The sequence below is a fragment of the Phocoena phocoena genome, chromosome 18 (assembly GCF_963924675.1).
Source record: "Phocoena phocoena chromosome 18, mPhoPho1.1, whole genome shotgun sequence".
Classification (NCBI taxonomy): Eukaryota; Metazoa; Chordata; class Mammalia; order Artiodactyla; family Phocoenidae; genus Phocoena; species Phocoena phocoena.
The window spans coordinates 36,307,009-36,321,493 of NC_089236.1; the positions used below are offsets into that span (position 1 = coordinate 36,307,009).

Sequence of the window (14,485 nt, forward strand, 5' to 3'; positions counted from 1 at the left end):
GTCTCTCATCTTTAAGAAGATATTTGGAACATCCATGCAACTATTCTGTGCTGCAGCTAATTATTGTTTGCTGGCCTGGATTAAGGGCAATCCTGGTGGGAGCATTAGGCTTTCAGATGACCTTTAGGTGACCACCTTTTCTGGAAACTATGAGGAAAGACCTAGAAATGAACAAAGAAACAAAGTTCACATACACTAAAGTTCCTGCGTTGTGAGCATCAAAATGCCCCCATTTTTTTTCATTCAAAATATTTCCTCTGTTTAACATATAATTTCAATTGATATCTAACAATATGAAAACTTTTAAATGTACACTTAAATATATCCAATTTTTAATTAGTCTGTGAAGGTGAAAGATCATAGACATTATGAAGAGTGATATCAACATAAATTGTTTTAACCCATTCCTTAATTATATATTTTCTCACTTGCAGAGTGTGCTATAAATAGTAACCAAAATTTCTTTGTAGCAGTGCCAATCTTCAGCTTAGCATATGAATTCAAACAGGAGAGACTGAAATTCTGATCAGTGTGTCTTCAGTTTAACCTGAATTCCTGCTGATTGAACTATGAGGCAATAATGACAGCTTCCTCACAGAGAAGGGTCACTGAAAACTGTACCCTTCCATGGGCACTGCTCTTCCTGACCTCATCACCAAAGAGTAAAATAGTTTATTTTTCCTAAACACTACAGTAGGGAGTTTTCGGAGTAAGGACTATTTTCAGTGCACAATAACGTATCAGAATTTGTGTATAGACAATAAAGCAGCATACCACAAATCCCTAGAATACCAAGCTGGATATTCTCCTTCCTGCAGGTTTCTTCCACATGTTTTGAGATAAAAACAATGATAAAGGCTTTGCATTTCCTCCCTGTCCCAATTGACTACAAGTCAGTTGAACACTGTCTACAAACATTGCTTTTTAATATTCTGCAAGGCTGAATTTTTTTATTTAAATGGTGGCTGTATAATTTCCAAAGAACAGTGGTTAGTGATCTGTTTATCAGGCAGATAGATACCCTCTCTTAAGGAATAATCTTTATCTTTCTTCACAGGTTGTGGAATCCTTAAAATCAGGGAACATGTCTCATTTCACTTTTTATATTTAAATGTATCTGTATTGCTTAGGAGAATGCTAATTAAAGATGTTTAATAAGTGTATGTTGACTTTTTGCAGATGTGGCAGTATCTAGGGAAAAGGAAAGTCTTTTCTTCCTATACTTTTCTTATATTCCTATTACATAACACTAGACAAGAATCAGCATGAGCTATGATTTCAATAAAATCCATTAAATGTTTATACTGTGTTAAATGTTCAAAATCTACGATGATGAAAAATAAGGTACACTGTAGCAGTTTGTAACCTAGTGTTCTGCAAATATCTATGTACTCTAATAAATCCATAAGTCCATGTGACTTAGTTTTTGCAGAATTATTTTTTAAAAAGAGCATTCAATTAGATCACTTGTCAACATTAACACATCTGAAAAATCCATTTCTTCCTCCCCCAATTTCCACTGAATAGGGACCATCCCACAGATTCACATTCCAAACTCCACCAGCCCTATTATGAGTTTGTTCTCTCAGTCCCTTTTCTCTCATTAATACATTTATTAGAGAGCATGGCACCCTCCCAGCAAGCAAAAGGAAGAAAATAACAGAGAAATAATAGTGGGAAGTCTGTGAACACTCACATATTTTAAAAATTCTTCTTAGTATTTTATTGGCCTCCTCAATTAGATTATTGGAATAAGCATAAAGCAGAATATTCTTCTACAAAACATTTTTTTTTCACAATACATGTGAAGGATGCAAAGTTTTATATTTCACTATATTTTTCATAATTCTAAGAGCAGGTTTTAAGACAAGTTTTCCTTTGTGATGTTGATTTCTTACAATATTCACCCAATGTCTCTGAAACTAAAGGGCAAACCCAGCTGGTCCATTCAGTGTCACGTTTTGAGTAACACATCTTTTCCATTCTAAAATAATATTTACCACCAATAGTGCTGTACAATTTAAGTAAGCCTAAAGAAACTTTTTTTTTTCCAAATTTTCAGGACTTTATTTGGTTTCCAGGACCAGATTCTGTACATTTCCAAGCTTCCTACTCCAACACCACTAATAGTATTTCACCTTCAAAAGTTTGAATTTTTTTTTTTTCTGGAATGTCAATGATACTCATGGTTTGTTGGTTACATCTTCAAGTCACACTTCTCCTGCTTTACTTTTTAATTGTGCATTTTTCCAGCCAGCATGTTTGCTGTCTTTCTCCTGAAGAATCTTGTTCCCCTCCTCCAGGACCTTCGCTTCCTCCAGAAGGGCCTTTCCCTCCTCTTGAAAAACACTGTTCTCCTCTCTCAGAGCCTTGTTCTTGTCACAAAGGGCCTGTTCCTCCTTCCGCAGAGCTTGTTCTTCCATCTCCAGTGCAAGTCCTTCTTCCATCAGGGCCTGTTGATCCATCCTGATCGCACACTCCTGATGCTGTAGGGCATTGATCTCATGTAAAGAACTTATTTCTTCTTGAAGGGTTTTCGCCTCATTCTGGAAGGCTTTCTCCTGTTCCCTGAGAGCCTTGATCTGAACTTCTAGGGCACGATTCTGTTGCCAATAAGACTTACTTTCTGTGTTCAACATTTTTTCCCAGGTGTTGACTTTTTCCCCCAGGTGGTTTTTGGTTTTCTAAAATCACACTTTTAAATGTACACAGCAGCTGGTTTCCCTGTCTCAGGGACTGGTTCTCCCCCCGGATTAACTGATTGCCCATTCGGAAAGCTTTGTTTTCTCCTCGAAGGGCTTTGTTTCCTCCCCAGAGGGACTTGTTTTCTTTTCTGAGAGCCTTGTTCTCAGCCCTGGATACCTTATTGTCTCTCTGAAGGTTTTTTCCCCACCTCCAGAGATCCATGTTTGAGCTTGTTTTGATCTTGGGTACAAGAGGAAAACAAATGCAGTGTCTTCCATCTTTTAAATTCAGAGACAACCATTGTTTCTTAGTGTTTTATCTGAGAAGAGTATATAAACTCCCAGTGCGCTGGGTTCAACCAAAGGTGAACTAATGATATTTGGAATAAAAAAGGTCCTAGATTTGTTGAGAATGTGTTTGTATAGAATTGGCTGTTGGTTGACTTGCACAAATAGTAAATCCAGCAGGGATCTAAGAAGGCTCAGCGAGGCTCACTGCAGGGGGAAAAAAAGTGAATTTATGAAGAGAAGTCAGCAAATTAACTATTAGGTTGATATAAAAAAACTGAATAAGTTTAAATCTCAACACACAAAAATTACACAATAATAATTCTAGATTACATATTGAATCTAGATGCCAGATAAAAGTTAATGTGTTGAATTGTTATGTGTTAAACTAAGCTAAACTCTGAGCTAAACTATGTATAATCAACTATTAATCTTTCACTAATATATTCATTATCTTAATTAAATCATCTGCTATTGGTGTGGAAAAATACCATCTATTTTTTTAAAAAATGTCTTGCTTTGTGAGAACTAGAAAATATTTTTTAAAGAAGTTATACACTATAATTTTTACCATATTTACCTAGGCATTTAGTAGTAATATTACAAATTTAAACAAATATTCACACACATTTCTGTCGTCTCTGAATTCCCTGCAAGCCTGATCCCTCTTAGTACTAGAAAACAACTTATCAAGATTTTATGTCATCAATAGTGATGTCATATGCTGTTGACTCTAATGATATAATGGGTGCTATACATAGTGTTTGGCTGGTTTTTGGTATGTTTTTTAAGAAAAAAATATAATTAAAAAGTAAGGTCATATTAGATACCTGTCTATACTATTAGTGAATATGTATTTAGTCCTTGCTTTCATCTAAATTATTAAAATTAATTTATAAGATTGATTTTCGTTATAAGCAAAATAACTTCTAATTATCATAACCTAGGAATTAACCACTACTAGTAAACACTGTACAATTAAAGGTGAAAATACTTTAAATGATTTTAAGATCACTAAAACAATAATATACTCAATAATCAGTATTAGGTAAATTTGTAAATTATACTAAGGAAATAGCACTGGACACATTTTAATTCCAGTAATCCTATATAAGGTAAATTTTTAGATTATCCAATATATGTCCACTGTTAGAATATAAAACAAGTGTATTTTTATAATTTTTTAAAATGTAAACTTTTGGTGAAATATTAAAACATTTAAATATTACTATATTAAATAGATGTCACAATGTTTTAACTATTTATACTTATAAATTTATAATTGGCTTAAGGTATAAACTTGAAAATAGAATATATAATAATATGTATAATCCCAAACCACTCACCTTCATAAAGATTTGCCAGTTTATTCACTGTGCCAGATTTCTTACCAGCTATTTACATAATATCTGTTTAATAAGATTGAAAAAGTATTTTTCTCACACAGTCATAACTCTCTAACAGTAAAATAGTAAAAAAAAAAAAATTATAATGGCATGGAATGAGAGTTAATGTAAAATTAAGAGGATCTATGTGAAAATTTTCAATTTCTTTGTTTTTAACTTTATGAGAATGAAATATCCATTTGATCAGCTTCATCTATAATTTAGTTGAGAAAGTATTTTATGTAACTATGTACCAGCTTCTTCTTTATACTAGTGTTTCTAGTCTAGCTGTTTTACTACTGCTACCATGGTAGCTGAAGATTCAGAAATAGTTCCAAAGACATTGGAACATTCTGTGTTAGAATGTTGCAATTCTTGAGACTTAAGGACAAACTGGGAAGCAAGAAGAAAGTCTCTGTTGCCCTTGATCTATTGAATAAAGTGAGTTTATAATTTAAAACTTTCCCTCGATCTACAGGCCCAGATGGTTTCATCTATGGATTCTTTTAAATATTTAAGAAAGAAAGAATATTAATATTTCTATGAATTCTTTCAGATGAGGGAAAAAAAAAAAAGAACTTGTTGTTTTGAGACCACATTACTTTACATAAAACCCTGGCAAGGATATTACAAGAAAGAAAAACTATAGTCAGAAGTATCTCATAAACACAGATGCAAAAATCCTAAACAAAAGATTAGTACACCAAGTACAACAATACATAAAATGCATAATGTGTCATCCATTTAACCAAACTGAATTTAATTCATGAACACAAGATTGAGTTAACATTGGGAAATCAATTAATGTAATTCACTACATTAATTTGTTCTGTTAAGAACAAAGGAGAAAACTTTCATCTCCTGCCAAGATGAGAAAAGTAAATTCAGAAGATTCAGAAAAAGCATTTTATAAAACAAAAATCAACACACTTTCATCATTAAAACCAAAACCAAACTAACAATACCATCACCAACAATTTTTTTCGCACAGTAAGAGCAGAAAAGAACTTCTTTAATTCAATTATGAGTATTAAGAAAAACCTGCAGAAACATACCAGATGATAAAATACAAATAGATCACAAGTATATAAAGATGTCAGCTATCATCACTTTCATTCTTCATTTTCCTGGAATTTTTACTATTACAAGATAAGAAAATATGTAAGGATTAGAAAAAAACAAGGCTCTCAGGATTTGCAAGTAATATTTCAAACATTTCTGAGAAAATGTTAAATTATTATAATAAAATAGTTAAACTACAGCTAACCTATTAAAATTGAATATGATTTAGTAAGCTTATTGGATGTAAGGTCAATCTGAAATCAGCTTTATTTACATATATTCAACTAATGATTGGAAAAGGAATTTTATAATTATATATTATTTACATTGGCAGCAAAAGCATCTAGAAATGAATTTATGCAAGACCTCTATATAGAAAAATATAAACATTTATAAAATAAAAATAAAAAATAAAAATATTTATAAAATATAAATAAAAAATAAAAATATAAACATTATTGAGAGAAATTACTGAGCTACAAATAACAGGAAGAGTAGACCATGTTTATGACTGGAAGTTTCAATATTGGAAAGATGTTAAGCTTCGTCAAATTGATTTATATATTCAATGAATTCTCTGGAAAAATAATCCCAGCAGTTTGTATAAGCCCATGTGTGTAAAATGAAAAGTTGATTCTCATATTTCTATTTAAATGCCAGGAAAAGCAATGACAATCTTAAAAAGAAGATCAGCTTTCTAAAAAGCTATAGTAAATCAAAAAGCATTGTATGAATTCAAGGATAGACAAGTAAACCAATGGGACAGAATAGGAAGCTCAGAAACAGATGTACAAATTCATGGACTCTTGTTACATGGGACAAAACTGAGAAATCTCACAAACAACAGTCAAGTGAAATAAACAATACATCTCACATGATTTTATTTAAAATGCAAAATCATGTGATAATGTATGATATTAAAAGTCAAAGTAAAGAGAATTTCTTAGAGGTAGGGATGTGCTAATGATGGCATGCTAGTAGTGTTCAATTTTTACTTCTAGGTGTGTATTCCTAGAGTTTGCTTATTGTTTGATATTTCATAGAGCTACCCACATGATTTGTGTGCTTTTTATGTATGTATGATTTACTCAAAATATTAATGTAAAAAGCAACAGGAGAAAATGTTCACACATACATTGATGTATGTGTGTGTTTGATGTTTTTATAGAAGTCTACCACTTAATAGCAGTGTTATCTTGGGCAAGGTAACTTTTTCTCTCTTTGTTTCGTCAACCATGTAATGAAGAATACCTGATTATTTTCGTATGTGGATACAATGAATTGAACTACATGTAAGGTACTTGGAAGTTTGTGTGGCCCATGATAAGTGTGAGTCACCACCACCACCACCATCATCATCATTATTATTTTGCATTTTACTTATAGTGAAAAGAACTTTCTAACATGTCTTTATATCTGTATCAAATATCACTGGCGTTGTTGCTCCTTTCACAAAATTTGCTGTTTCAGGATTTTCTAAAATTCTTGGTCAAATACGTTATTTCTGATCTCTTCAGATAAATCATAAACTTCAAGTCAGTCTTGCCTTTGATTATCATTCAAAAAAAAATAAATAGAAGAAAGGGAAACAAAGAAAGTGACTCCCTGACTATTTATTTATTAGTAATATTAGAAGATAAAGACGAATAAAGGAAAACAGATGTCATGTTTAATAACATCATTTTAGAATGGAAAGTTTTCAAGCTTTCTAAGTTTTTTTTTCTAAATATCTGTTTATTGATTTGTAGATGAATAACCTGCTTTCAGACTTTTAATTTCTTTTAACTTGTTGACTAGTGCCATGCTCTATTTAGTAATGTAAGAATAGTGCCCATATAATTGCAGATTATTGGGTAGAGCTAATATAGTAAAGATTCAAAATCACATCCTCAGGAAATTTCTTGCAGCTAGTCAGGAGTCACCTAACACCAATTTGTAGTTAACATGATTTATTTTCTGTGCTTTTTTGTTGAAGGCTTGGCACATATTGATTGCATAAAACATTTTATAAAAAATAAAACACCACATAAAAAATTGTGGTGTTTACAAAGTCAGTATTCTAGAATTAAATATCTTAACATTTAAACTAGTGTAGTCTGGCCCTGGCTCTTGTCACTTTCCAGTTCTATGACCTTAAAAGTCCTTTTAGAGAATGAGCTGTCTCTGCTCTAAATCAGCCTAAATGACTCTTATCTAAAGTAACATCAGGACTTTTGAGGGAGCAGCCACAGGAATGCCAGGACCACAAATCCAGAGACACTTGGGTGTGAAGGGTGAAGTTATAACTTAAATCTTAAATATTATATTCCACAAGTTATTTGAGCTCCTGAGATTGGGAAAATAGCACAAGGAAAGCAAAAGACAAGCAGGAATCAAGCATGACTAATGTGGTATTATTGAGATTTTTGACATACCATTCTCAATAGTATCATTATGCTCTGGGTTGTATCTCCCCAAATTCATATGTTGAAATCCTAACCTCCAGTAATTCAGAATGTGAATGTATTTGGAGTTAAAGTCTATAAATAGGTAACTATTATAAATTAAAATGAGGTCATTACGGTGGTCCCTAATCCAATATAACTGGTGTCCTTGTAAGAAGAGGAAGTTTGGATACAGGCACAGAGGGAAGGCCATCTAAGGACAAAAGGAAAAGATGGCCATCCCCAAGTATCAGAAGAAATTAATCCTGCTGACACCTTAATCTTAAACTTCTAGCCTCCAGAACAGTGAGAAAATATGTTTTGGTTTAAGTTCCTTAGGGGTACTTTTATTATGGCAGGTCTAGCAAACTAATGAAAGAATCATTCTTCTCTGTTTAAGTTCTGAAAAAATTGACCTTTGAGGGTGTACAGTAAAAGTTTAATGAATACATGGTCACATTCTAATTTCTATAAGTAAAATTGGCATCCACTTGTGCTATCTGCCCTAGTAACATACACACACATGCACACACACACACACAGCAATGTATATATATATATAATGCTATTACTCTGCTCTGGTATAGAATTGGTACAATGGGACTTACTGTTTTATTGGATCCTATCGATATTTGACTCATTAACCTAAAATGCTTTGGGCTTTTGGGGTGTAGAGTCAAATTCTATTACAAGTCATAATTATTCAAATATAATATATTACGGCATGTTTCACTTTAAGTCCCTGTCCCAAGGAAGATCTTTTCTGAAAATATTTTTTTTTCCTTATAATGAAAATTGTATTTGCTTTCCACTTACTTTTTAATATATCTTTTTCTTCAGACATCTTTGCTTAACTTTCAAAGAATCATATTAATGCAATTTCTTTCAGTACAACTACAAAGTCTAAGTAATCTAGTCCAGCCAGAATTGCATGGCTAATGATCACTATCTAAGCAAAAGCAGCCATTCATCTTCAAAAGTCTGAAATTACACCTTTTTTAGGACACAATGGGAATTTGTTTTAACCTTGAACTAAATTATTGTCAGGAGAAATTTACTGCATTTTAAAACAATAAGAAACATATTTCAGTACAGGCTCCCATTTCTTTTTTGCAAGCCAGTATTTATTTAAGACTATTTTCTTTCCTCTGTGCATATTTCTGTCTTTTCCATCCCAAGCTGTTTGCTGTTTTATAGCAAATGAAAATATGTTTGTGGAAATTGCATATAAAACTGTTTATTGAGACTTAAAAAAAAAATTGACCTTTGAAATTAGATCCATAGGAAGAAACTGACCGTCAACAGGTTGATTTTCACCATCCTACATTACTGTTTTGCACAACCTTATTTTATTTCTCTGTGGGTCCCTGGATTCTGACAACCAGTTCTATATTCATTTGGGATCTAGCTAGGAACCCAGAAATTACATTCCCCTGTGAGTAGGTGTTTTCAATTATGCACAACAGTAGCTGTTTCTTCTCTTTCCTTTTATTAAACTGTTTAAGAAATCTGCCTATTAAGGAAGTTTCTTTCTTTCTTTTTCTTTCGTTCTTTCTTTTTCTTTCTTTCTTTCTTTCTTCCTTCCTTCCTTCCTTCCTTCCATCCGTCCTTCCTTCCTCTCTTTCTTTCTTTCTTTATCTTTCTTTCTTTCTTTCTTTTTTTCTTTCTTTCTTTCTTTCTTTCTTTCTGCCTCTCTTTCTTTCTTTCCTTCCTTCTTTCTTTCAAATAGAAAGATCTTTCTATTTGATTCTTCTTTCAAATAGAAAGAAAATTTTCTTTCTTCTTTCGATTGAAGTATAGTTGACTTACAATACTATGTCAGTTTCAGGTATACAACAGTGATTCCATATTTTTATATATTAGACACCATACAAAGTTATCACAATATTATTGCATATTTTCCCTGTGAGGTACATTACAGCCCAGAGGCTTATTTATTTTGTAAGTGGTAGTTTGTACTTCTAAATCCCCTTCACATATTTTCCCCATCCCCCTACTCTCCTCCACTGTGACAACCACTAGTTTTTTCTCTGTATCTAGGAGTCTGTTTCTTTTCTGTTGTATTTGTTTGTTTGCTTTGTTTTCAGATTCCACATATAAGTGAAAACATTAAGTATTTGTCTTTCTTGGTCTGACTTATTTAGCTTAGCAGAATACTCTCTAGGTCCATCCATGTTGAAATGGCAAGATTTTATTCTTTTTATTATGGCTGAATAGTATTCTGTTGTATATTTATACCATATGTTCTTAACCCATTCATCTATTGATGGACACTTAGTTTGCCTCCTTAGCTACTGTAAATAATGCTGCTACGAACATGGGGGTGAATATGTCTTTTTGATTTAGTGTTCTTGTTTTCTTTGGATAAAACCCAGAGTAGAATTGCTAGATCATATGGTAGTTCCACTTTTTATTTTTTGAATTTGGTTGGCTAATATTTTTGCTGTGGATTTTTGCTTTTATATTCTTCAGGATTATTGGCCTGTGTTTTTCTTTTTTTGTAGTGTTTTTCTCTGGTTTTGATATCAGGGTAATATTTGCTTCATAGAATGAAACGTTTTCATTTTCTTGGACTAGTTTGAGGGTGCTGTGTATTAACTCTTCTTTTAATGTTTGGTAGAATTTCCCTCTAAAACTCTCTGGCCCTCTACTTTGTTGGCATGTTTTTGATTACTGATTCAATTTCGTTACTAGTAACTTGTCTGCTCAGATATTCTATTTCTTCCTAATTCAGCCTTGGCCGATTGTATATTTCTAGGGCATTATTCATTTCTTCTAGGTTGTAGAAGTTGTTGGTATATAACTAGTCATAGCAGTCTCTTATGTTTGCTTGCTATTGGTTATAATATCTCTTCTTGCATTTAGGCCCTCTCTCTCTTGTTTTTTTTTTCTTTTTTTTTTTTTTCTGTTTTTAGTAAGTTTGGCTAAAGGTTTGTCATTTTGTTTATCTTTCCAAAGAATCAACTGTTAGTTTCATTGATCTTTTCTGTTGTACTTTAGTTTCTATTTTATTTCTGTTCTGATGTTAATCATTTCTTTCTGTTAACTTTGGGCTTTGATTGCTCTTCTATTTCTAATCCCTTACAAGTAAATTTAGGTTGTCTATTTGATATTTTTCTTGTTTCTTGAGGTAAGCCTGTATCACTACAAACTTCCATCTTAGAAATGTTTTCCAATATCCCATAGATTTTGGAACATTGTGTTTCCATTTTTGTCTCAAGGTTTTTTTGTTTTGTTTCTCTTTGATTTCTTCGTTGACCCATTGGTTGTTTAGTAACATGTTGTTTAGTCTCCATGTGTTTGTGTTTTTTCCAGTTTTCTTTCTGGAATTGATTTCTAGTTTCATACCATTGTGGTTGTAAAAGATGCTTGATATGATTTCAATCTTCTTAAATTTATTGAAACTTGTTTTGCAGTCTAACATGTGATCAATCCTGCAGAATGTAATAAGTGCACTTAAAGAAAATGTGTATTCTGCTGTTTTGGGATGAAACTTTCTGATGGTATCTATTAGATATATCTGCTCTAATGTGTCACTAAAGACCAAAGTTTCCATATTGATTATCTTTCTGGATGATCTATCCATTATGTAAGTGGATTTTTAAAGTCCCTACTGTTATTGCATTACTGTTTATTTCTTCCTTTACGTCTGTTAATGTTTGCTATATATGTTTAAGTGCTCCAATGTTGGGTGCATTAATATTTGTAAAAGTTCCAACCTCTTCTGGGATTGACCTCTTTATCATTAGGTAATGCCCTTCTTTTTTTGGTTGTAGTCTTTGTTTAAAGTTTATTTTGTCTGATATGAGTATTGCTACCCCAGATTTCTTTGCATTTCTATTTGCATGGAATATCTTTTTCTATCATTTCACTTTCAGTCTGTGTGTGTCTTTAGCTCTGAAGTGAATGCCTTGTAGGTGGCTTGTAGATGGGCCTTGTTTTTTGTAAATCCAGCCACTATATGCCTTTTGACTGGAGAATTTACTCCATTGACATTTAAAGTAATTATTGAGAAGTATGTGCTTATTGCCATTTTGTTAATTGTTTTCTGGTTGTTTTTGTAATTCTTCACTATTCCTTTCTTCCTCTTTTAGTCTCTTCTCTTGTGGTTTGATGGTTTTCTTTAATGTTATGTTTAGACTACTTTCTCTTTATTCCCTCTCCCATGTTTTATGTTTTTGATGTGATATTTTACATCTTTTTATTTTTTGTATTCCTTAACTAATTATTGTGGCTCTAGTTGATTTTATGTGTTTTGTTTTTTAACCTTCATACTAGCTTTTTAAATGGTTGATCCACTGTCTTTACTATATATTTGCCTTTACCAGTGAAATATTTTCTTTTATACTTTTATTTTAGTCTTTGTATTTTTATTATGAGTTATGGTATTTTCTCCTTCACTTAAAGCCAACCATTTAACATTTCTTGTAAAGCTGTTTTAGTCATGGTGAACTCGACTAAAACTCTTTTAGATTTTTCTTGTCTGAGAAACCTGTTACTTCTTCTTCGATTCTGAATAATAACTTTACTGGGTAAAGTACACTTAGTTGTTGTTGTTGTTGTTGTTTTTAGCACTTTAAATATGTCATGCCACTTCCTTTTGGCCTGCAAAGTTTCTGCTGAAAAATCAGCTGATGACCTTACAAGGATTCCCTTGTGTGTGACTTGTTTTTCTCTTGCTGCCTTTAAAATTCTCTCTTTAACTCTAATTTTTCCATTTTAATTATGATAAGTATTCATGTCGATCTCTTTGAGTAAATTTTGTTTGGAACTTTCTGGGCTTCCTGGACTTGAAAATCTGTTTCTTTCCCTAGGATAGGGAAGTTTTCAGCTATTATTTATTCAAATACATTTTCTGCCCTTTTCTCTTTCTCTTCTCCTTGTGAGACCCCCTATAATGTAAATGTTAATATGTCTGATGTTGTTCCAGAAATCCCTTAAGTGGTCCTCATTTTTTAAAATGATTTTCTCTTTTTGCATTCTGATTGAGTGATTTCCACTATTCTATCTCCAAGATTGCATATGTATTGTTTTGTATTATATAATCTACTTTAGATTCCTTATAGTGAATTTTTTATTTTAGTTATTGTATTCTTTGCATATCATTTTTTTAAATATTATATTTTCTAACTCTTTGCTGAAGTTCTCACTGTGTTCCACCATTCTTCTACCAAATTCTGTGAGATTCTATGTGACTGTCGCTTTGAAGTTTTATCAGGTAAATAACTTATCACCATTTCATTAGGGATTTTTTTTGGGGGGGGTATCTTTTTCTTTCATTTAAAACAATTTCCTTTGTCTTATTTTGTTTGACATTCTGTATTTGTTTCTGTTACTTAGGCAAAACACTTACTTCTCCTGGTCTTGAAGGCATGATCTTGTGTTGCAGCATCCCTATGCAGACTGTCTGCACCCAGTGGCTTTGGTGATGACCTTGCTGCAATAGCTGGAACTGGATCTGGGCATGGGCCGGGGAGCTGCTGAGGCAGTGTTGGCAGTCCAGCTAGAGTGCCAGGTGCTTTTTATTCTACTGCCTCTGTCCTGAGACTGAGTGAGTTTGTGTGTGAACCTTTTATGAGCAGAGTCTTGGTTTCCAGCAGTCCTCAGGCTTTCCTGGTCATAAGTTCCACTGGTTTTCAAAGCAAATTATAGAGTTTCATTTTTCTTGTGCTTGATCCTATGGCTGGAGTGTCCAGTATGAGGTTTGAACCCCTCGTTTCTTAGGGGAGACCTCCAAGTTTATGACATTCCCTCCCATTTATAGGTCACCGCACTAAGGGGTGTGAATCCTGACAAAATTGCATCTCTGCCCCACTTACCCATCTCGACGTTTTCCCTTTATACCCTTAATTGTAGAAGAGCTGTTCTGCTGGTCTTCAGTTTGTCCTCAGAAAGAGTTGTTTCATATATAGCTGTAGTTTGGGTGTGTCTGTGGGAGGACATGAGCTCGGGAACTTCCTTCTCTGTCATTTTGATCCTGCCTTCTCAGTTTCTTTCTTATATGAAGTTAACCAGCTCAGAATCAACTTGACTCTATACGGTTTTTGCACTACCTGGAATATGCAGGGTATACCCTGTTTGTGGTTTTCTCCTTGACCTGTAATATAAAAAAATATTGGGGGCTGCTAATCTATTTTTACTAATACAAGCTTGGTATTAACAATTCAAAGCTAGAACTTCTCTAGTGTGGTAAAGTACACACAAAATTGAGCTGACAAATCATATAAAAGTAGCAAATACTCTATAAGTCAGTTTCTAAAAGAATTTTAAAGAGGTAAGGTGATATTTTGCCTAAAACTGAACCTGTGCTTCATTTACGCCTACTTAGGAAATGCTGAACTTGTGAAGTAAGCAATGAAAACATGCATGCTGAAGCCACCTGCATCAACTAAAAGAACAGTTGTGGGCTTCCCTGGTGGCGCAGTGGTTGAGAGTCCACCTGCCAATGGAGGGGACACGGGTTCGTGCTCCGGTCTGGGAAGATCCCACATGCCGCGGAGTGGCTGGGCCCGTGAGCCATGGCCGCTGAGCCTGCACTTGCGGAGGCTGTGCTCCACAATGGGAGAGGCCACAACAGTGAGAGGCCAGTGTACCACACACACACACAAAAAGAACAGTTGTTAGCTTGCAAGGATCATAAGTA

The 14,485-nt window shown here is 33.3% G+C and overlaps 1 protein-coding gene across 1 annotated transcript; it reads right to left on the reverse strand.

The window, feature by feature from the left end:
- Window positions 1–2,210: 2,210 nt before the first annotated feature.
- LOC136137539 (coiled-coil domain-containing protein 70-like) lies at window positions 2,211–2,986 on the reverse strand. The gene is given in 3 exon segments (XM_065895931.1): window positions 2,211–2,642; window positions 2,644–2,880; window positions 2,882–2,986. Coding segments are annotated over 3 exon segments (774 nt in total).
- Between the last annotated feature and the right edge of the window lie 11,499 nt (window positions 2,987–14,485).